At 35.7% G+C, this 25299-nt stretch overlaps 1 protein-coding gene across 3 annotated transcripts in view; it reads right to left on the bottom strand.

Annotated features, from left to right (window-relative positions):
* The window catches only part of LOC136036279 (MOB kinase activator-like 2), a 115315-nt gene that overhangs the window by 86600 nt on the left and 3416 nt on the right, over positions 1–25299 (bottom strand). Inside the window, exon 1 of one of the 3 annotated variants that reach the window (XM_065718424.1) lies at positions 11828–11975. The exons of 1 other annotated variant lie outside the window; for it this stretch is intronic. In XM_065718424.1, the coding sequence (XP_065574496.1) occupies positions 11828–11913 (86 nt within the window). In that variant the 5' untranslated portion in view covers positions 11914–11975. Of the gene's footprint in view, positions 1–1669; positions 2041–11827; positions 11976–25299 lie in introns of those variants that run through there. One more of the 3 variants, XM_065718423.1, reaches the window with a different exon arrangement.

Genomic DNA, 25299 nt, shown 5'->3' with positions numbered 1-25299 from the left:
TGTTTACACACAATACCTTTTCTCAATCCCAATTTATGATATAAGTCTAGAATTGGGGCTGTTGAGAAGAAAATATATTATGAAAATAATTCTTACTTCATAATAGCCTAGGCAGAATAATTGTAGTTAGCACATTTTGACGGCAATCCCGCTATAACTTACATCCCGACCACCACCCTTCTAATGCACAAGTAGAGCCAGAATTATATGTTTCCCCTTCATTTAAAGTACCCATATCCACTCCTTCTCCCTCTAGAGGGTCCTGAAATTTGCCTACATGACAGGCCTATACCTATTGAAATTTTGACAAAACAACATTTAACCTCAATTTCCAGTTACTAGTTGCTTTTTCTCTGCCTTTAGTTCTGAAAATGCAATTCCTGTTATTTGAGTAGAATTTTGAGCCATATCAATTTTTTTTCGAAATTTAGGAAATGTATTTGCATATCTTTAAAACCTTATAAAATGAAATTGAGCAAAGTTATGAAGCTGAAAACAATTTTGTTGTACTTCAATTAAGTAGAAGATCTATTTTGCAAGGTTTAAATTTTATAACACACATATTTTAAAGGTCATCAAAGGTCAGGGCCCTCTAGAGGGAGAAGGAGTGGAGGTAGCTGCTTCAAAATACCTTCCCGGGACGTACTTTAGTCTGTAGATTCAGCCCTGAAAGTTTCATTTTCCTAACCTAAACCCTTTCTGAGATAGCAAGAAGTCAATTAACTAGAATTTTACCCATATGGGAAATACATAATTTTGGCTATATATTTGCATATTAGGTGGGGAGGGTTGTGGGTAAAGTAGAGAGGAGCTGCAGTCAAAATATGCTACCTATAATTGTTCTGTATATTATGAAGTAAGAATTGTTTTCTTAACATGTTTCCTCCAATTTTAGACTTGTACCTAAGATTCTACAGAAATAACAGGAATTGTATTTTCAAAGTTAAAGCCGGTAAATGTTTAGTTTCGTCCCCCCGGAGGCAGCATGGCAAGGTCTGTATTCTATATTTATTCAACAAAGAGTGATAAAACAAAAAAAAAAAAAAATTGATGAAAAACCAAGCTCTGACCTTTGATGACCTTTAAAAATATGTGTGTTATAAAAGTGAAACCTTGCAAAATAGATCTTCTGCTTAATTCAAGCACAACAAAATTGTTTACAGCTTCATAACTTTGCTCGTTCCATTTTATAAGGTTTTAAAGATATGCAAATACATTTCCTAAATTTTGAAAACATTGATATGGCTCAAAATTCTACTCAAATAACAGGAATTGCATTTTCAGAACTAAAAGCAGAGAAAAGCAATTAGTAACTGAAAATTAAGGTAAAATGCTGTTTTGTCAAAATTTCAATAGGTAGACCTCTCATGTAGGCAAATTTCAGGGCCCTCTAGAGGGAGAGGGAGTGGAGGTGGGTACAATACCTTCCCCGGACATACTTTAGCCTATAGACCCATCCCTGAAAGTTTCATTTTGCTAACCTAAATCCTTTCCGAGATAGCAAGAAGTCAATTAACTAGAATTTTACCAAAGCGATTATTACATTCAGAAAGAGCATAAAAATGGCATCAAGTGGTAAGTCAATATGAACAGCGAAATATTTACCCAAGTATAACTTATTCTTAGAAGCCCAGCTTTTATCTCCGTCTACGAAAAGAAAACCACTTACGCAATTAGAAGATTAAACAGCTCTACAGGTCCATGAAACTGTTTCATCCGCTTTTGACAATTTTCAACAATTGCCGAGAATCTATCCGAAAAGGCCACTTCATTACCACTTTCTCGACTTCCCTCACTTCCATCTCGCCTCCTACGATTAGCACCTCTCTCATAGCCAGTCTGCACTTTAAGCACAACTACACTTCTCAGAAATCCCATTGAAGTTTCCACAAATCCACATAAAACATCAATTTTGGACAAAAGATAAATCCCACAAACTACACTTCAAATTTCTATGTTCACTGCTATTAGCAATTCAAAAACTGACTGACGTAATTGAAGAGCAGAGCGCGTGTTATCGTGAACCAACCCGGCTTTGCAAAACGTTTCGAATTTCTATGGTCTCATAAACAGAGATAATTTTTATCAGTAAATGTAATAGCCTTTATTTGATTTTTCTCCGACATGTAATTTATGCATCAATAAATAACGTTTATTAGTCATAATAACTAAAAGGCTTCAGCATTAAAATATTATTTTGTATACAAGCCAAACTCCCCAGTGGTGATTTCTCAGGGGACGGGGCGAGGTGAAAGTTTTTTTTGCCAGAAAATTGGTGTACTTTTCCGAATGTTTTCCAGAATTTTGCATTTTTTGTATGTTTTAAAGCTTCCAGAAGGGAGAAGACTACCCTTCCCTTGATATAATTCAAGTCAAATAACTACATTTTACAATCAATACAAGCCACGACCTCAAGCGAAAATTACCCAGAAGGAGAGGAAGGTGAAAAAAATGTTTTTGCCAGAAAAGTGGCAGACTTTTTCCAAATACTTTCTGGAATTTTACATTTTTTTTTATATTTTTGGACTACCGAGAGGGAGAGGACTTCCCTTTCCTGTTGGTGCCCTTAACATAAGCCAAGTCAGATAACTACATTTGATCCTCCTATAATCGATTATCATTTTAATGGATATTTACTAATCGCAGCTTTGGGCTAAGCTTCAACTTAACGATAATTTTATTGAAAAATTAGCCTACTGCGAACTCGTTTTTTTGTGACAAAAAAAGCCATCTGTTTGATAAAATTTTATTCTGATACAAACTCCAATAAGAACTTTCTATGCAAAATAAAATTCAAGGGGCTACCCACTTTCCATTATATACATCTCAGACTTGAGAAGGGTATCTTGTGTGCAGGTACGAAAGTATGTGCTCTTTGTTCTTTTATTTATTTATCTTTTTCAAAAATGATTATACCTTTATATATATTTAAGCATTAAAACCAAACATTTTGACACGTTCTCGGAAAATTTAAAAATAGATTTTAAAAAGAATAGTCTTGGACCATTTAAAAAAAATTTGCTTTCGACTTATAAGCAATTTACGCCTTCCGAAACAGTTTCTCGATCTGAAATATGAATGTGACAAAACTGCTAATTACTAATCATGTGTGTACGAGATTTTTATAAATCTCACCAGAAATGATAATACAAATCTAGCGTTATTACAAGAAAGTCGTTGTAAAAAAATATTACAAATCTAGCGTTATTACAAGAAAGTCGTCGCAGAATCAAGCGAATTGGGGTATTCACACAGGTGAATACTCCGCCCCCTCCTGTTTTTTCTAAAGCTTTTACTTTACCCCAAAGACTCATCAAAGCTTTAAGTTTATTTATATGACCCCATTGCGCCCCGCTTTTTAATTAAATTGTTGCAGGCTCTTTAGCAAAACCATACCCGTGATATTGTCTCTGGGCACCATGGAAACAGGTTCAAGTCACCTAAGCAGGTATGGTTATTTCAGCATGAATACACTGAGTAGCCTCAAACAACTTCCTTCGCGATTTCTTTTTTAACAGACACAACGGCTCTTTTACACACGTAAAATTTTTAATACACGATTAGGTAGGGATAATCCTCAAAAAGAGCCACAGATAGTTGGCTCTTTTTACTTTAGTAAATGTTTTCGATCCCGAATTTAACGAAAATAATTCGCATTTTCATTGCCTTATGGAAAACAAAATCAAGGTTTTAATCAAGACAAACATATAAGATGAAACATATAGGAAAAATTTAATTACAATTCGAAAAACATATCCTGTATGTTTTTAATATTTGACGAAATTAGCCCCCTCTTGAATACAATACACGCGTATATGCCTGTTAAGCATACTGTCTACAAGGACGGCGACCGAAAAACAGAAGCCTTTCATGTCAAGGGGAATTCTCTCAACTTTGAAGATCTACGCCTTTTGCGCAACCAATTGTAAAAAAAAAATCATTCACACATGCAGTGACTTGGGAAAACAAAAACAGTAACCTTTGTGAATGCAACATTCCAGGTTTATAACTGTACAAAACAATACACGATCCCAGTTTCGGCAACATGTGCAAAAAAATGAATACAATAATGCCACTAATATTAACAACCAATACACTCCATGATGCACCACTAGCCAGGGGGGGGAGCGAGGTACAGATCCTCTTGTAATTTACCTTGTGTATTTCGACCTGAAGACTCCTTTAAAGGGGATTTCCGCCCGAAAACTCCCTGCCCTATAAAAATTCTAAGCTCCCTTAAAATATTTGGCTGAGTACCGCCTTGCGGTAGCAGGAATTGATCCATTGGTCCCGTATTGAAAATTAATCGACCTCTTGCTCAATACCTGGACTTAGACAAAAAAGCCGAGCCTGAAGGCACGCCAGGGGAGTTGTCCAGGACTGACGAGGATGTGATGGAGCCTAGAATAAGACCTTAGGTTCAGGCGAAAATAGAGAGGGCCGGTGAAGATAAGTACTATTACCTTCAACAATAGTTCTGACGCTACCTAAATTATGTTAATTGGCTACAACATTTCAATGGAATAAAACCAACCTGATCATCCTTGCAACGATAGCTGCAATCTAGCAAAGAACTAACCAGGCCCATAGTAGTTGAAAGTTTGAAATACGTCTTGAAAAAAAAGGTTTGCTTAGAAGAAATGCCGGTACTTGTATATTATATAATACACATTGAAGAAGTGAAGTTTGACGAATGCTAACGAAAGAAAACAAAATATGATAAAAACACAATACTTTAGCAAAAAAATATGAAAACTACCATAAAGAACTATGGAAGGGGGACCATCCAGAGCGCATTATGTTAAATACGTAACCTAAAATGACCTAACCTAACCAAAATAACAACTAAATATTTAATTAAAATATAGCTATAATGTAGTTTCCCAACGAGCCGAAGGTAATTGTCTGGTATAAGCAGCGTGAAAACCGGGTATTGTCTCATCTTCACGATACAAGTTTTCGAGTGTGTATTATATAATACAGAAGTACCAAAATGCCATTCGAAGCTGATTCATGAATGACAACTATTAAATCGATTAGTTTTAACAGCAAAGGTGAAGAATTTGAATAAAGAGCCAAAAGCCCCTTGAAATCTGTGACATGAAGAGTACCCCACTGGAATCACCATAAAACCCTATACAGGATAATTATAGTCCACCATCTTGAATAAGAAGAGAAAATCTTTTTTTGCACGGGAAGCACTGATGTGTCTTCTTTTTCTATGGGTGATTGTCAAACAGTTCGTGGTAACGAACTGTAGTAAGGAGCGACCCGGCTCAATAGTAACCAAAACTCTAAAAAATGGAATTTTGATACCAATAGCTACATCAAAAGAATCGCATTTTAATGCTGGTTTTAAATATATAAGTTTCATCAAGTTTAGTCTTACCCATCAAAACTTACGAGCCTGAGAAAATTTGCGTTATTTTAGAAAATAGGGGGAAACGCCCCCTAAAAGTCATAGAATCTTAACGAAAATCACACCATCAGATTCAGCGTATCAGAGAACCCTACTGTAAAAGTTTCAAGCTCCTATCTATAAAAATGTGGAATTTTGCATTTTTTGCCAGAAGGCAGATCACGGATGCGTGTTTTTTTTTTTTTTTTTCTTTTTCCCAGGGGTGATCGTATCGACCCAGTTGTCCTAGAATGTTGCAAGAGGGCTCATTCTAACGGAAATGAAAAGTTCTAGTGCCCTTTTTAAGTGACCAAAAAAATTGGAGGGCAACTAGGCCCCCTCCCACGCTAATTATTTTCCCAAAGTCAACGGATCAAAATTCTGAGATAGCCATTTTATTCAGCGTAGTCGAAAAACCTTATAACTATGTCTTTGGGGACGACTTACTCCCCCACAGTCCCCGTGGGAGGGGCAACAAGTTACAAACTTTGACCTGTGCTTACATATAGTAATGGTTATTGGGAAGTATACAGGCGTTTTCAGGAGGATTTTTTTGGTTTGGGGGAGGGGTTGAGAAGAGGGGGATATGCTGGGGGAACTTTCCTTAGAGAATTTGTAATGGGAGAAGAAAATTTCCATGAAGGGAGAGCAGGATATAGGCTACTAGCATTATTTAAAAAAAAAAAAAAAAAACAATTAAAAAATAAAAGTGAAAAAGCTTTTTCAGCTGGAAGTAAGGAACAGCAATAAAACTTAAAACAAACAAAAATTATTACCCATATATGAGGGGCTCACCTCCTTCTAATACCTCGCTCTTTACGCTAAAGTATTTTCAGTAATTTCAACTACTTATTCTACGGCTTTTGTGATTCAGGGGGTCATTCTTAATGCATTGGGATAAAATTTAAGCTTTAGTGTAAAGAGCGAGGTACTGACGATGGGGCGAATCCCCTCATATATGTAATAAAAACATGAGAATACAAAAGTTCTTTACGTAAGCTAATTTATAAGTTACGTAAATCTTTTACCAATAAAAAGATTCGTAAAAAATTAAAAGTTCTAGTTGCCTTTTTAATTAGCCAAAAAATCGGGGGGCAACTAGGTTTCGTCCCCCGCTCTTTTTTCTCAAAATCATTCGAACAAAATTATGAGAAAGCCATTAAGCCAAAAAAAAAATATGTAAATTTCGTTTTGATTATTCCTCTGCGGAGAGCCAAAATCAAAACATGCATTGATTCAAAAACGTTCAGAAATTAAATAAAAAAAACAAGTTTTTTTAACTGAAAGTAAGGAGCGACATTAAAACTTAAAACGCACAGAAATTACTTCGTATATGAAAGAGGCTGCTTCCTCATCAACGCCCCGCTCTTTACGCTAAAGTTTTTTACTGTTTTAAAAAGAAGAATTGAGAGAAAGAGTCAAACTTTAGCGTAAAGAGCGGGGCGTTGATGAGGAAGCAGCCTCTTTCATATACGAAGTAATTTCTGTGCGTTTTAAGTTTTAATGTCGCTCCTTACTTTCAGTTAAAAAAACTTGTTTTTTTTATTTAATATCACTAAAGCTCCATTTTAAGCAATTATTTTTCGATATTTCCATAAATTGGTTTTCCAGATGACATTTTACTTTCAAGATTAATCGATATAATGATTACCATTCCTGGATCAACTGCAAATGGCAATTTTTTCACATTAGCTGGTTTTTTAACTTTTTTTTTTAATTTTGGTTTTATGCGTGATGGTTCGTTCTTTACAAAAAAAAGTTCATTGTTGCTCAGAGGCTAAAAAAGCCAGGGAAAACAAATTCTGATGGAACCAATCAGAATTTTATTAGAATAGAAATCAATTTTTGTTTCTAGTCCCATTTTCCTTACCTCTCCTCTCGACAGAAATAAAAAATGTCAATTTTTGGTCATCCTGTTCTGTAATTAGGTACATCTTCTTATGCGAAAAACTTTTGACAATTGTGCTCCAAAATCTGTTTTGAAACTTACGTCTTTTCAGAACAGTACAGATAACCACACTATGCTAGTACTTCCTATCCTCCCGTTTTGGCTGCAACCTCGTCTTCTGTTAATCACATGCATCTTGCTTCTGTGACCCCGTTGGTACATGATGTATTATAGTTATCAACCCCTTGGGTTTTTTGTTACATGCTTTATTGACTCGGAAGTCATGACTTTAGAATTGATTTGAAAATCGTTCATCTTTATCCATCGATAGATTATTCTAAAGTTTTATTTTATGTTCAGTTTTTCTATTTGTCCTTCCATTAGAAACCATTTTTTTTCTAGTCCCATTTTCCTTACCTCTCCTCTCGACAGAAATAAAAAATGGCAATTTTTCGGTCATCCTGTTCTGTAAATAGGTACATTTTCTTATGCGAAAAACTTTTGACAATTGTGCTCCAAAATTTGTTTTGAAACTTACGTCTTTTCAGAACAGTAAAGATAATGAATGAGAATCGCTCTATATTTTGCTCCTTACCATTAACAGTTAAAGACACGTGACGTATTGTATTCATTTAAACCTACGACCATCAGACAGCGAAAATATTTAAGCCAGGGAACTAATCGAAGGATTATAAAAACATTCGAAAACTAATATTCAAGTTCAAGTTTACATTAGATAAGAAACTAAATTAAAATAGCTAAGTAAATACCTGCCTTATTTGTACAATCGCGTAATTTTCTTTCCAATAACTTGAGGATTATACGAGTAATAGAGCCATATCTCCACACCTCTGAAGTTGGCCCTAGATTCCTATACAAAAATGATCTAAAATATGCCTTTTTTATTCTGATTCCCCTCCCCCCAAAAAAGGGCTCTGAAAGACACAGAGGGGGAAAAGAGAGAAGGAGGAGAAAGAGAGATAAGGGAGGAGAGGAGAAACAGATGTAAGAGTAGAGAGAGAGACAGAGAGAGGGGAGATAAAAGAAACAGAGAGAAAGAAAGAGAGGAGAGGGGGAGAGCGTGAGTACGAAGGAAAGAAATACTCTTTTTATTACGATTTATTTTGTGAAAGACAGAGGCAGAGACATTTCTCACTTATAAGTTTCCCATACTCATTAGCTATCTCCCTCCAACTGTTACGGTCGGCTGTTCTGGCCTTCGGTTGCTTCAGACGGCAAAGCATACACCCATACCAACGGTTCAAACATTTGAATTCTCTATTTTCGCTTCGAGTTTCCTAGCTATATATTTTCTTCTTTCTTTCTTTCTCTCTTTCTCTCTCTCTCTCTCTCTCTCTTTCTCTCCCCCTCTCTCTTTAATTTAGTTTTTGTCTCTTGGAACCTCTTTTGGGGTAAATATTTAAACAAAATATATAGCTATTTTTAACGCTTTTTACGGAAACGAAATACTCAAGTTTCCATCAGAATTATAAAACCGTCAATTTTATCATTACAAAGTATTTTTATCTAAGCTATTAAAATTATTTTGCTATTAGCTATTAGAACCCTTTTAGCAGGACAAAAAGGTCTGTTCCGCAATTCTAATTGATTTAACATTACCAATACATTAGTTTTTACACGTGGTTGTAATATTATTAATAAAATTAAAATAACGCCCAGACTCCACAATTACATTTCCATTCAAATAGAAAATAAAATAGACGATACTGTTTCTCCTAAATGTATTGTGAACATTTTTTTTAATCGATCATCCTTGAACTTTAGCATCGCGTCAAATCTCAAACAAACTGAGAGCTCAAATTGAGAAACGAAAAACTCACGAGGACTAAAACTAGCCTTCTTCCTGTTGGCTATTGCTTATTCCTTCCTATAAGCTAATGTGAATTTTAATTTTCTGCAACAAGTGAATAAAACTTTTGTTTCAAAATAAACAGTTTATAATTTAAAAACCAACAGTTTACATGCAAGAAAACATATAGCCTGTACACACTCTCCATTAGTCCATAAGAACTCGCGGCTAAAAGTTTTAAATGGCTGTGGATGATAGGTATTTACACCTGATTAAGTTGGGGGGGGCACTGCTGCAAGAAATGGTCAAAATTAGATAAAATATATAGGAAATTATGAAGAATATGCTTAAAATCGGCGAGATTTCAGAGGGAGAGTTTAAAAGACCACCTCCTGAATAAGTGCCTGATGTACGGTAAGTAGTTATGCTACACATTATTCATGTTTTTTAAGATATCACACAATATATAAGACACCCCCAAAGGATGGAACTCCTTTGGATACAATATTAATCTTTCGGGTCTCATTATCACGATGTTCCCCATCCTTTTTCAGCGGTTCGCATATTCCCACACTTCGAACTTTATGTCTACATTGCTGTCCCTCTTTATCCTCCTTCTATTGCTATCTTGTACATAGACTTTATTGGCCTGAATCTCTTTTTAGATTAAGTAATTTTTATCATATTGACACTTGGTACTTCTATATTATACCGACCACAATTTTGTTCTTGATATGTATAAAACCGGTTTATCTGTGTGCACTCAGAGATAATCAGCTTAGGCTGAGTGAGATAAACTGCTATGCAGGAATATTTTAATTAAATATTTATTATATAGAGGTGGTTAGGTATTTAATATAATACGTTCTGGGCTTCACGTCTTAAGTGTGGTCGGTACAATACACAAATACATGAGATTTTAATGAGGGAGTAGGAAGGAGGGAGGGAGGGAATTTACTTCAATTTTCACTTGGAAAGAAGAGAGAAGAAATGATTGATATAGAAAACCGCGCGATAAACTATTATAATTTACTACAGAAAAGACATGAATATTATCTCGTATTTATGAACTTAAAAAAAATCAATAAAGACATTTCATAAACAGCTTGCTGATAGCAAATTACGAAATAGACTAACCAACATATTCAGCTGGCATTTTCCAATTGAACGGTTCTGTGGTCCACTGTAATCACTTGCATTTGGCTAACAAACGTTCACACAGAGAACATAATATGCGCTAGCATAACACGCTACCAGCTGCATTTTTCTATTTTTATTTATTAGTCAAATTCTTAACAATTTACTACTACATTCTGACACTATGTTGAAAAATGGGATTTTCGGTAAGTTGTAATAGTTTAAAAAATCGTCTGTCAATTTTTAAAGGTTTTTTTTTCAAATTTTTACTGCGAATTTTTTCAAATTAATTTTGTTTTATAAGCAGATTAAGATTTAGTCAGAATCTAAGACTTGTGGAAAAACTTCTATCTTTAACGATCACGCCACATGATACCTCTGATAGCTACGTATATATTAGTGGATCCCATTTTTTTAGGAGTAGGGGTGCCCTAAAATTTTTTTGATACGTGTTAATTATTCAGAACACGCACAATAAGCGAAATTAGTTTAATAGTAACGAAAAAAAATATGATGAAAGTATAATGCTTTCTAACAAAATTATGGAAATTACAGCAGAAAATTAAGGAAAGCAGGCCGCCCAGAACACATTATATTAAATACCTAACATAACCTACCCAAAATGCCAATTCTATACGCTAATTAAAATATACCTACAATGTAGTTTTTCCACTGAGTTTAAGCTAATTGTCTCTGGATACAGATAGATCTTGAAGATTTTGTCAGATCTTGAAGATCAAAATTTCTGAGTGTGTTCTGAATAATTAAAAAGTTGTGTCTATAGGGTTCCTCTTGTCCAAGGACTTATGCTGTAAATTTCAAACAGATCAGGGGCAAACAGTTTTAGCCCCGTTTCCGGACCCCCCTATTCCCATCCAATAGCAAAATATGTGATTCTTTTGACCCAAAGAACGATCAATGAAAATTTTGAGCCACTGGACACCTGAGATGATATTTATAAAATATATCTCTAAACAATTGACAACACAGCCCCTGGCCGTGGGGCCAGGGGCTGTGGGAGCAAATCATCTCCACATGCATATTTAAAGGACTTTTCAACTATTTTAAATAAAATGGTCACTTCAGAACTTTGATCAGATGTCTTGAAGGGTTACAGGGGGAGGAGGAAGCACGGGAGTGATTGGTTGTCTTCCCATCACTTTCGATTCTTAAATGGACAATGTAACTTTCAATTTCCAATCGAGCGAGCCCCTTTTCAAGTCTCTACGATCGCCTCATCTATACAAAGTGGTCAGGGGAAAAATAAAGCAGAAAAAAGTAAAACATGGAAGGCACACGTCTCTTTACTTAGACAGTGCTATAGCACTGTACCTGATGAGGTTATGGACATTGCTGCATGCTGGTCTAATCTCTATGCATACATGATCGCAGGAGGGCGGAGGTCAATGTTTCAAATATGAACTGGTGGGGCATCGGTAAAGGGTGGAGATCATTGATATAGATTCACACGTTAGCTGCTATTCAAGAACATTATACGTTCAAAATATCATATTTCAATTTATACACCTTTTACCGCATTTATGGCCAGCACCATGGGGATGGAAAATAAAAGCAAAGGAACCTAGGCTCCTACCTACAGAAGCAGGTCACTGTTTCGTCAAGGTCATCAATATCAAGAAGAGGAACTTTCTGATATTTAGAATGTTTTCCACCGAACATGTTAACTCATAAATGTACTTCCACACGAGAACTAAAAATATTTCCTGGAATCCTTACAAATAGTACATACTTAATTAAGTAAAATCTAAAAAGCGGAAATATTTTTGATGTTCCAGGGCTTCAAACGAAAAATTGGGACACTGTCTTGCATTGTTCCTTGGTTATTAAGAGCGTGTGTCAAGGATTTAAAAAAAAAATATACATCCACTAATCCCGCTTATCTCTCTGTTTCTGTTTTACGCCTGTACAATTCTTCGTGCGCTTAGTGAAATAGACTTCGGTCAAATACTTTTAAGCAACCACAACTCCTGGGAAATCAAAGGAAAATTCAGAAAATATCTTAAGAATCTAGAGATTTCGAGGAACACCCTCCAAAAGGCCATAATTCCGTGTATATGTTTCCTATATTGTTCTGAGTACAAATACCTATGATACAATATGTAGGCCTATCCCAGCCAAAAAGAACCTATGCCCATCGTTTTGGTCTTTCGGAAGCCTCTTAATTTATAATTTATATAGTCATTTCTTTGTTGACAACTTCAGTTTTTTTAGACCAGATCATCGTGCTAAGAATTGGATTTCAAGAAAACTACGGCTTCGTAAAATTAATAATAATAGATGAAGCAAAATAATAGAACATAATTACAATAAATTACTAGATGAATTTTTTCGAAAATTTACTTCTCCATACCATTCAAGGTTTAAGTTCTTGTGAAATATGCGAAATTGCGACAAGTCTAGAGCTGAAAGTTGCACCACAAGGACAAGTTATATATATATATATATATATATATATATATATATATATATATATATATATATATATATATATATATATATATATATATATATATATATATATATATATATATATATGTTATTAGTTTCTTACCTAACCACTCAATGTGCCAGACTGATAATTTTACAGACTTTTTGTTAAAGATTAATCAGAACTTACTCAAAAAATTACAACATTTCAATGTATTTTCGTAGCCTTTTCAAGGTGTTTTTTAATACAAAGCAAATTTCAAAAATCGATTTTGGTAGATAGATAAAGTTGAACCTCAGCTATCGAGTGATGGCAAAATTATCGTCATAAGTTGAAACACCAAAAGAAAAATAAGATCCAAGAGCTCATATAGCACTTGTGACGAGGTCAAGAGTAAGACCGAGTTCGTAGATGGGTTTTGTAGCCTACATTTAGAGGTGGGAGAGGGGGGTTTAAATTAGGGAGCAAACAAAACATTTTTATACAGCTAATGTGATAGTCGTCCGATCCGAATTGAAAACGGGGCATCTACGACACGAGATCTTTCTATATATCAAGCTTCATTAAGATCCGATCACCCATTCGTAAGATAAATATACCTCAATTTTCACGACTTCCTCTCCCTCCCGCCCCCTAGGTGGTCGAATCGGGTAAACGACTGTTCTCAAGTCAATTTGTGCAGGTCCCTGACACACCTGCCAATTTTCATCGTCCTAGAAAGTCAAGAAGCACCGAATTCGCCACAGCACTAGAAATCTCTCCAACTTGCCCAGAGATTGGATTCGGTCCGGTTGTGTCAATCACGTATCTAGAACTTGCTCTTATTCTTCCTATCAAGTTTCATCCCAATCTCTCCACTCTAAGCGTTTTCCAAACTTTCCGGTTTCCAAGATTTATGTTTCCCCCTCTATCCCTCAATATCCTCGGATCCAGTCTGAATTGAAAATGGAGCATCTGAGACATGAGATCTTTCTATATATCAAGTTTTTTGAAGATCCGATCACCCTTTCGTAAGATAAACACCCCTCAATTTTCACGATTTCCCTTCCCTCCAGCCCCTCCCCCCAGACAGTCGAATCGGAGAAACGACTGTTATGAAGTCAATTTGTGCGGGTCCCTGACACACTTACCAAGTTTCATCGTCCTAGCACGTCCAGAAGCACCAAATTCGCCAAAGCACTCGAAATCCCCCCAACTCCCCCAAAGAGAGCGAATTGGGTCAGGTTAGTCAATCACGTATCTAGGACTTGTTCTTAATCTTCCTATCAAGCTTCATCCCGATCTCTCCACTCTAAGCGTTTTCCGAGATTTCCGGTTTCCCCCTCCAACCACCCCCCTATGTCACCAGATCCGGTCAGGATTCAAAGAGCTCTGAGACACTAGGTTTTTCTAAATATTAAATTCCATTGAGATCTGATCATCCGTTCGTAAGTTAAAAATACCTCAGTTTTTTAGTTTTTCCAAATTAGCCATCCCACCAATCCCCCCCCCCAGGTGGGATTCCCTCGTATCGGGAAAGCGACTGTTTCTAATTTAATCTGGTCCGATCCCTGATATGCCTACCAATTTTCATCGTCCTAGCTTATCTGGAAGTGCCCGAACTAGCAAAACCAGGACCAACAGACCGACCGACGGACAGAAATTACGATCGCTATATGGCACTTGGTTTACGGGCAAGTGCCATAAAAGCCTCAGGGAAATAGCATCCAAAAACCTGCACAGGGAAAATAATCCTTAAGATAATAAACAAGTTCAAAATCCTATTGGAAACCCCTAAGGTGCTTTTTTGATTTACTTATTTCATTTAAACGAATAAGCGCATTTCTGTCGCTACAACAAACAAAATCGACAAGATCGTGTCAGTTTCTTATCCAATAGATACGAAACCTATCCAGCATGTATCGGAAAAAACATATAGTTTAGTTTCATGCTTTATGCTCCTATTTTCTTAGTTATGTCCCATTCACAGCGGAATTACTACCGCCAAGATTTAGCTAGCACTAATTAAGGCAATCGGATTTTTCTATAAAAATTTTCACCCAATCAGGACGTTCTATGGAAAATCGGACCGGTTCAAAAAAGCACTAGCTAAATATCGGTAGGTCTATTAGTAAGTACCTTATTGTAATCACATAAAAAAAAAAAACTGTTTTTTTAACTGAAAGTAAGAAGTGACATTAAAACTTAAAACGAACAGAAATTACTCCGTATATGAAATGGATTGTCCCCTCCGCAATCCCTCGCTCTTTACGCTAAAGCTTTCAATTGTTTTAAAAAGCAGAATTGTGGCAAAGAGTCAAACTTTAGCGTAAAGAGCGAGGGATTGCGGAGGGGACAATCCATTTCATATACAGAGTAATTTCTGTTCGTTTTAAGTTTTAATGTCGCTCCTTACTTTCAGTTAAAAAAACTAGTTTTTTTATGTAATTTCTGAACGTTTTTGAATTAATGCATGTTTGATTTTGACTCTCCACACGTAAATTATTAAAATGAAATTTGCATATTAATTCCTATTTTGGCTAAATGGCTTTCTCTTAGTTTTGATCAGACGATTTTGAGAAATAAGGGATGGGGAAGGAGGCCTAGTTGCCATGCAATTTTTCGGTTACATAAAAAGGCAACTATTAATTTTAATTTTTAACGAATTTTTTTATCAGCAAAAAATATACGTAACTTTAGAATTAACTTACGTAACAAACTTTTATATTCTTTAATTTTTTTATGTATATGAGGGGGTTTGTACCCTCTTTAATACCTCGTTCTTTACACTAAATCGTAAGTTTTGTCCCAATTCTTTAAGAATGACCCCTGAATCAGAAAGGCCGTAGAATAACGGTTGAAATTACTAAAAATATTATAGCATAAAGAGCGAGGTATTTATCTCCTCCTAAATACCTCTCTCTTTATGCTAAAGTATTTTTAGAGCCCCTCATATGCGTAATAATCTCTGCTCGTTTTAAGTTTCAAAGCTACTCTTTTCTTTCAATTGAAAAAAAACTTTTTCATGTTTATTTTTTCATTGTTTTTTTTATAGTAATTTTAGAAAATCCTGCGCCCTTTTCATTGAATTTCTGTTCCCCCATGACATACTTCTCCAAGGAAAGATCCTCCCACATAGCCCCCTCCCCTCAACCCCACCCCCAAAACCAAAACAAAATCCCCTGAAAACGACTGTACACTTCCCAATAACCATTATTATATGTAAACACTGGTCGAAGTTTGTAACTTGCAGCCCCTCCCCCAGGAACTGTGGGGGAGTAAGTCATTCCCAAAGACATAGTTATTAAGGTTTTTGGCTATGCGGAACAAAATGGCTATCTCAAAATTTTGATCTGTCGACTTTGGAGAAAACATGAGCGTGGGAGGGGGCCTAGGTGCCCTCCAATTTTTTCGGTCACTTAAAAAGGGCACTAGAACTTTTCATTTCCGTTAGAATGAGCCCTCTTGCGACATTCTAGGACCACTTGGTCGATATGATGACCCCTGGAAAAAAAACAAACAAATAAACACGCACCCGTGATTTGTCTTCTGGCAAAAAATACGAAATTCCACATTTTTGTAGATAGGAGCTTGAAAATTTTTCTATAAGGTTCTCTGATACGCCGAATGCGATGGTGTGATTTTCGTTAAGATTCTGTGACTTTTAGGGGGGTTTTCCCTATTTTCTAAAATAAGGTAAATTTTTCCAGGCTCGTAACTTTTGATGACAAAGACTAAATTTGATAAAACTTATATATTTAAAATCAGCATAAAAATCTGATTCTTTTGATGTATATTTTAGCATCAAAACTCCGTTTTTTAGAGCTTCGTTTACTATTGAGCAGGGGCGCTCCTTACTACAGTTCGTTACCACGAACTGTTTGATAAACCTTTAAGTAATTCAGGGGCATAATTTGCTTAGGAGCAGGGGACACTTACCCTTCCAGATCCCCACTTGCCCCCAAGCTAAAATTTAGTTTTTTTCAAAAAACTTGTCAAAATTAAGATAAGCCTGCATAATTAATTTTGTAGGTATAACAATCTAGCTATAACCAACACGGTGTTTAGTCACACAATGGCCCATAAGTTGACATGGTATTCACGTGATGGTAAGACAGCAAACCTTACTGAATATGTTATAGTAAACCGAAGACTGGCAGGTTCAATACAAGATTCTAGGGTATATAGGAGTGCTGTTACTGATGTTAAAAGTAAGATCATCATCGAATAGTGTCTAGGGGTAATTTAAAGCTGAATTTCGGAAGGGTAACTACCTCCCGGGTAGTTATGATGTTGGTAGACTCCAGGATGACAATTTCAGAGAAACTTTCCAGTAACAGTTGAATACTCACCTTGAGAGTTTAAAATTTGACATTCTGGAAGGTGGTTGGAATAATTCTAGAAAAACAATTAGTGAAGATGCTGATGGTGTCTTGGGGAATTTGCTTAAGACTGCAGTTATGAATATAAGTGAAAAAGCTTTACGTTTAATAAAGAGAAGAAGTGGTTTGTACAAGAATGATATGAGTGATAGATTATATGAAAATAAAAGGAATGTAAAGAAAGTGGAGAAAGCATTAAAATATGAACAAAGGAGGTGTGAAGCAGAGCCCATTTATAAAATTGCCGAGGGTCTGGAAGATGAAGCTAGACGGCATAATAGTAAAATATTGTACTGACGTGTTAATAAATTGAGAGGTAGTAGTCAATCCAGACGTGTCCCAGTTAAATTACGAACGGGGCCACAATTAGCGATAAGGACGGAGTTTAAGAGAAATGGGCCTAACATTTTGAGAATGTGCTAAACCGAGATAGAGTTGCATGAAAAGATATATAGGGAAATGAAAAAGTCTGTGATATGTTGGATGTGAAGGAAGATTTGTTTAGTGAGGAAGAATTAGCGACAGTGCTAAAAGGATTAAAAAATAATAAGGCTCCAGGTGCTGATAGTGTGGCAAATGAGTTTCTTAAATATGGTGGCTCTAAGGTTAGAAATAAGTTACTGAAGATAATACTACTACTACTAATAACTCACTGCAGCACCAAGCCGCCTGAGGCCAACACAGCTACGCACGCTCCTCCTCCAACCTAATCTATTTAAAGCCTCCCTCTTTACACCCTCCCAGGAAGTTCCCATTTCCTTTAAATCTTTATTTATGACATCCTCCCAACCCAGACAAGGACGACCTGCTTTCCGTGCAGCCCCAGACGGTTGGCCAAAAAGGACAATCTTCGGTAATCTGTCATCCTTCATCCGTAGAACGTGGCCTAGCCATCTCAACCTTTCTTTCATTATAGCCCCAGAAAGCGGGATTGAACCACACTTTTCGTACAACCTACTGTTTGAAATACGGTCAGTCAGCCGGGTACCCAGAACAATCCGTAGGCAATTTCTCTGGAAAACATCTAGTAAATTTTCATCTTCTTTTCGGAGTGCCCATGCTTCAGAGCCATATTTGACCACTGTCATCACTGTAGCTTCCAATATTCTAATCTTGGTTTGTAGACTTATCTTTCTATTCTTCCAAACTTTTTTTAACTGTGAAAAAACACCCTGAGCTTAGCTATTCTACTTTTAACATCTTCACTGCTCCCACCATCTTTACTAATAATACTACCAAGGTAACTGAAGCTCCCAACCTGATCAATCTTTTCGTTACCTAATGTCACCTGTTCATCTTCACTTATTCCTAGCCTTAGTGACTTAGTCTTCTTAACATTAATTTTCAAGCCTATTTTAGCACCCTGAACTCGTAAAACCTCTAAAAATTCATTCATTTTGCTCACACTTTCATCTAATTTGCTTAAATCATCAGCATAATCTAAGTCCAGGAGCGTTCTTCCTCCTCATTTGATTCCATGGTCTCCAATTGCCTTTCCTGTGCTCCTTAAGACGAAGTCCATCAAAATGATCCATATAAAGGGGGATAGAACACAACCCTGCTTAACTCCTGATTTAATACAAAACCAGTTGCTAACCTCATTTCCTACCTTAACCGCAGCAGTATTATTCTCGTACATAGCGCAAATCACTTTAATGTATTTTTCTGGTATACCATATAACGATAAGACCTTTGTTAACGCTGTTTTATCAACAGAATCGAAAGCTTGCTCATAATCGATAAAACTAAGGACCAAAGGTGTTTGACATCGAAGGGACTTCTCAATTATTAACCTAAGAGTGAAAACATGGTCGGCACATTCTCTACCTTTTCTAAAACCGCATTGTTCTTCCCTTAAAACTTTGTCTACAGCATGTCTCAGTCTAAAAAGTATCATATTACTCAGTAATTTGCTACCTACAGAGACCAGACTAATGCCTCGATAATTACGACACTCACTCTTGTCACCTTTCTAAATACAGTGGTTTAATTAAGGTTTTCCTAAAATCATTGGGTACTTCCCCTTTTTCAAAAATCATGTTCATAATCTTCAGTAGCTTATTCCTAACCTCAGAGCCACCATATTTAAGAAACTCATTAATCATACTATCAGCACCTGGGGCCTTATTATTTTTTAATCCTTTTAGTACTGTCGCTAATTCTTCCTCACTAAACAAATCTTCCTTCACATCCAAGGTATGAATATCATTTTTGAAATAGGGGAAGTACATAACGATTTTGAGAAAACTTAATTAAACCACTGTATAAGAAAGATAAAATGAGTGAGTGCGTAATGATCGAGGCATTAGTCTGGTCTCTTTAGGTAGCAAATTACTTAGTAATAAGTTACTTTTTAGACTGAGAGATGTTCTAGACAAAGTTTTAAGAGAGGAACAGTGTGGTTTTAGAAAAGCTAGAAGATGTGTCGACCAAGTTTTCACTCTTAGGTTAATAATTGAGAAGTGCCTTAGTTGTCATACCCCTTTGGTTCTCAGTTTGATAGATTATGAGTAAGCGTTCGATACTGTTGATAGAAGAGCTTTAGCAAAGGTCTTATCCTTGTATGGTATACCAAAAAATTCATTAAAGTGATTAGTGCTATATACGAGAATAACACTGCTCCAGTTAAGGTAGGAAATGAAGTTAGCAGCTGGTTTTGCATTAAATCAGGAGTTAAGCAGGGTAGTGTGCTATCCCCCTTTATATGGATCTTTTTTATGGACTCTTTCTTACGGAACCCAGGAAAGGCAATGGGAGACTACGGAATCAAATGGGGAGGAAAAAATCTCCTGGACTTATTTAAGCATCCTAGATGAAAGCTTTAGCAAAATGAATGAACTTTTAGAGGTTTTGCGAGTTCAGGTTGGTTGAATAGGTTTGAAAATTAATGTTAAGAAGACTAAGTCACTAAGGCTACTAATAAGTGAAGATGAAAAGGTGACGCTGGGTACAGAAAAGGTTGATCAGGTGGGCAGCTTTACTTACCATATTTACTTACATTATTAGTAAAGACGGTGGGAGCAGGGAAGATGTTAAAAGTAGAATAGCCTAGGCTCACGGTGCTTTTTTTACAGTTAAAAAGGTTTGAACAATAGGAAAACAAGTCTGCAAACCAGGATTAGAATATTGGAAGGCACAGTGATGACCGTGGTCAAATATGGCTCTGAAGCATGGGCGCTCCGAGAAGCAAATGAAGATTTACTAGATGTTTTCCAGAGAAATTGCCTACAGATTGTTCTGGGTATCCGGCTGACTAGCCGTATTTCAAACAGTAGGTTATACGAAAAATGCTGTTCAATTCCGCTTTCTAGGGCTACAATGAAAGAAAGGTTGAGAGTGCTAGGGCACGTTCTGCGGATGAAGGATGCCAGATTGCCGAAGATTGTCCTTTTTGGTCAACCGTCTAGGACTAAACAGAAAGCAGGTCGTCCTCGTCTGAGGTGGGAGGATATCATAAAGAAAGATTTAAAGTAAATGGGGACTTCCTGGCACGGCACGTTCTGCAGATGACAGATTGCCGAAATTGTCTTTTTTGGCCTACCGTCTAGGGTTAGACGGAAAGCAGGTCGGTCAAGTATGGGGTGGGAGTGTGTCATAAAGAAATATTTAAAGGAAATGAGAACTTCCTGAGAGGGTGTAAAGAGGGAGGCTTGGAATTGATTGGGATGGAGGCGAAACGTGCGTAGCTGTGTTGGCCTCACGCGGCTTGGTGCTGCGGTGAGTTGTTAGTAGTAGGCTAGCAATAGTAGTATTTAAATTATCTACAGAAATAGGTCTGATTCTTCAGTGCACGTATATTTTTGCCTTTATGATATTATAGGGCTCATTTTTCAGCTTTCAATATCATTTTCACATGATTTGAGAATATTGGCTCCAGCTCTGCCCCCTCCCCCAGGATTTTGACGAAATTACGCCACTAAAGTCATTCCTATGAGTTTGTACACGCTTATAGATGGTATTCTAATCCAGAGTTCCAACAGAGTCAATAAGGTTAATAAAGATGTTAAGTTAATAAACCGTTTCCGTCTTGCGACTATGCTAATTTACTGTAGTCAGAAGGAAATATATTTAACTTTGCTAAAAAAAAGTCAGTTAAGTCATTGTAAATAAAGTAACCTTTGATAGGAAGAATTCATTATATTTTATTTAAATAGTGCCCAAATGGTGTAAGTTGTCCTGCAAAAAGATGTGAAAAATTGTCAAGCAAATTATATTTTGAATATCATTTTTCGAAAAACAGAAAGAAAGAATAAAAAATGTTATCAGTGGCAGCTATATGTATAAAAATAAGATGCTCCAAAAGTTGGTAGATCAATCAACATGCACAGTTGTGTTAGCCTCAGGCGGCTTGACACTGCAGTGAGTTGTTAGTAGTAGTAATTAATTAACGAGTAAGCCATATCAATTCAACAAACGCAATCAAATAATAATCCGAAGCTTAAAAACCATTAAGAATCACCAAATTTTACAAACTACTTACAGTACGGTCTACTGATGAATATCTATTGACCTTTGTCGTTAACCGCAAATGAAAATTCGTTACAACCATAGCTGAAGATCTATTCTTAGTTTATATTAATAAGATTCTAAATGAAAAAATATAAGATGCTTCATTTTAAGGTTATGTGTGTCACCAAGTGTTGTTACGTCAACAATAAAAGGTGAGCCTAAAGATAAGACTGTGGTTGCTTTAGGGTTTTGTTCGTTGATCATCAAGCCTTACTACTAAGAATTACAGCTATAAATTTATCTGGAAGCTAGGATTAGAAAGACCCGACACCTAGAGAATGACATAAAAATTGAGGGGGGAGCACCATATATACCCTAACTTTTAAAATTGTCAGAAACCTGTTTTTAACTGCAGTATTTCTCCCCCACAAAACAAGATAAGAAGAGAAATCAAGGAGAAAAACTAAGAAGTTATAGCTATAGCAGACTAAAACCTCTCTAAAATCAAGTCTTAGCAGAAAACTTCCATGAAAGAAACTAGTTTAGTGCAAGTATGAATAAACAAGCCACACTGCGATCAGTTTATAACCGAAGTCCCAGCCAAGGCTACCTAGTCTGGTGACATAAAATGTGAATAAATTCAGATTGGCCAAAAGATTTTAGTGATCAATAGAAATCCCCAAACTTAACCAATGTCAAAAGTAGAGGTACATGCAGAGAAGAGTTCTAAAGGAGATGCGGAAACAGCGGTGACAATTCATGGAATTTATGTGGGGAAAGGGGAAAATTTACTTATGAAAGGTAAAAAATAAATCTATCAATGAAAACACAAAAACAAGCTACTTTTTAAAATCCGGGGTGAGGGTTTAGGGACAATGCCCCCTCTATTGACGTTATTGGTGCGGAAGCTCAATTTGAGAGTGCATGAGCTCCCACATCAGAAGGAAAACACTAAACCAATTCTTAAGCACATTTAATAGCAGCATGACTACATTTATAAGCACATTTTGACATGGAGCAGCAGTATAATAATCTCTTAGTTTAAAGCATGACAGCATGCAAATGTGATGTAGTTTTTACACGAAATTCTTTCTCTAAAGTTTATACCTGCATAAAATGGAGCGGGAGTGGCAAGATTGCTGCAGGGAAGGGCCCCTTTGCAGCAATATTCCCACTACTGCTCTATTTCATGAAGACATAAACTTAGAGCAAGAATTTTGTGTAAAAACTACTTCATATTTGTATGCTGTCATTCATTGTGGTTATGCAGCCTATCAGATTACATTTTATCTGATATTACACCATTGGTCCATACAATAATCTTGGGATTGACTGGGGTTAACATTTAACGAATTTTATCTACACAGAATGCACCATAGATTTTGAGACAAAATTGTTTCAGACAACCAATGCATGCTTCCAAGATTACTTATTCAATTTTTGGTTTGAATGTGTCGTATTCAATTGGTTTTATCAGAGAATAATATTTTTCAGTCGTGTCTATTGATGTTTGTAAGAGAGATGATCATTTGATCTAGATAGATGCCAAATCAAATTGACTGTTTATTTCTAGGCTAACTCCTTGTCATCTTAACTCCTCCCCATATTCCCTAAAGAGGTACTTGAACACATAAATAAACAAAGTTTTTCTAAACTTATCTTGAACCATTTTTAGTTTCCAATAGGACGGTCGCTGTATATGTGATCGAAATATCTAGACTTATGTGCCTGTTTTCACTGTCCAAAAATAGAATTATCCCCCTTTGAACGTTTATTTGTTAACTATGTCAAAGGTTACATGAAAATGCGAGAAGTCGAAGATGATGTAAATCAAAAGTATAACAGTTCAAAAAGGCGATGAAACCTTTTAATTGACAGTGAACAGATATAAAAATTTTAACTGAATATTTCGAACAAGATATACAGTGTTCATCATCAGCAGTAAAAGTAAAAGACATTAATCAAAACAAACAAAATTTATACCTAATAAACTAATTAGATATAGTTTATTGCAATTATTTTTTTCAATGCAACAGTAGAAGCAAATCTCCTTGATCTTTTCGGTTCTGGTTCATTAGATTTATCTGACATATCAGGTGGACAGAGGTAATAGCTCTTAGGTGAAATGAGATTTACTTTATCTGATCTCAGTAAATTATCATAAATTGAATTCAATCCAAATTCGCCGGTATCTCTGTTTATGGAATTATTCTTGAATATATATTTTTTTAATCTCGCTTGTTTCCCTTAAAATTTGCTTTAAATCTTGGTCCCTAGAAATCAAAGGAACACTTTCAAACAAAATAAATGATTTGGATAATTATAAATGTGTTCTGATAGAGCCGACATGAAATCTTCAAGTTTAGAATTTTGCTTTAAGGACGATGAAATAGAATTATGATGCTGTAGCAAACTCATTTTCAAGCTCCGGTTAGTGCATCCCACATAAGAGCTTCCACAAGTAGATGGAATTTTACAAACCCCACTTTGCTCTATGGAAGTTCGTCCTTTCCAGAATTTAAAAACTAGCCAAAGTAATACTACCTCTTAAAGCTACCTTTAAACCATTATTTTGTAAAATTCTTCGAAGTTTGTCACTCAGCCCTGGAACATATGGTAAAGAACAAAAACCATCTTTCTTTTCTGTTGCTTCCAGAATATCATTAGAAAATTCTACAATTTTTCCTTCTTTTCAAAAAAGATCTGGTCAATTAACCAACCTGGATAATGGTTACTCATTAAAACTTCCTTTAACAACAATAATTCCTTCTCAATGAATTTTGGAGAACAAATTCTAAAAATGTGGTCAGTTAAGGATGTGGTTAAACCAATCTTTAATTGGCGAGCATGACTGGAGAAGAATGACAAAAATCTATTATTGTTAGTAGGTTTTCTGTAAATTTTAAAATCCAGGCTACTTTCATTTTTTAAAAGAAGAACATCCAGAAAAGGAAGTTTCTTATCCTCTTCTAATTCTATCATAAATTTTAAATCACCTTCCCAAAAATCAAGATGTTCTAAAAAACCTTTTAATTCCTCCTCCCCATAATTCCATACTGAAATTATGTCATCCATATATCTCCCCCAAAATTTGTGTTTAAAAAATATGAATCTAACGCTGCTGTTTCAATATTTTCTACAAAACAATTTGCTAATAAAGGACTTAAAGGGGCTCCCATGGGTAAACCATTTACGTGTTCGAAAAAAAAACTCTGAATTGAAAAAAAATAAGAGTCCATATTGCACAACCTAGCTAAATTCATAATTACACAGACTTCCAAAGCTGTTTCACCACTAAAGTCCAAATTTCTAAATATCTTTCTTTCAACAATAATTTCTGCAGCTTTTACATCAATACTCATAAACATTGATACTATGTTGAAACTTGAGATAATAGAATTTGAAGAAATTTCCACTTCTTTTAGTTTTTTTTTTTTACAAGCTTGGACAAATTCTTAATATAAGAAATTTTTGTTGACATGAGTGGTTTACATATTGATACTAACCACTTACTCAGAGCACATGTTGGTAACTTTGCACTTGCAACAATTGTTCATAATGGCAGATTTGGCTTATGTATCTTTGGAAGTCCATATAATTTAGGGCACAAATAACTTCTTGGTAAGCATTTGTAGTAAAGTTTAGGTGTAATCTTCCTTTCTTCTTTCAAACTCTTTAGCTCATTCTTAAACTTCTTTGTGTACGAGTCTATCAGGTCAAAAGAAAGCTTTATGTACGTTTTTTTTTATCTTCTGGTAAAGTGCATAATTTTGAATTGTAGTCCTGGGTGTCAATTACCACTAAAGT

Source organism: Artemia franciscana, chromosome 15 (assembly GCF_032884065.1).
Source record: "Artemia franciscana chromosome 15, ASM3288406v1, whole genome shotgun sequence".
Taxonomy (NCBI): Eukaryota; Metazoa; Arthropoda; class Branchiopoda; order Anostraca; family Artemiidae; genus Artemia; species Artemia franciscana.
This window is presented reverse-complemented; position numbering and strand designations above follow the sequence as displayed.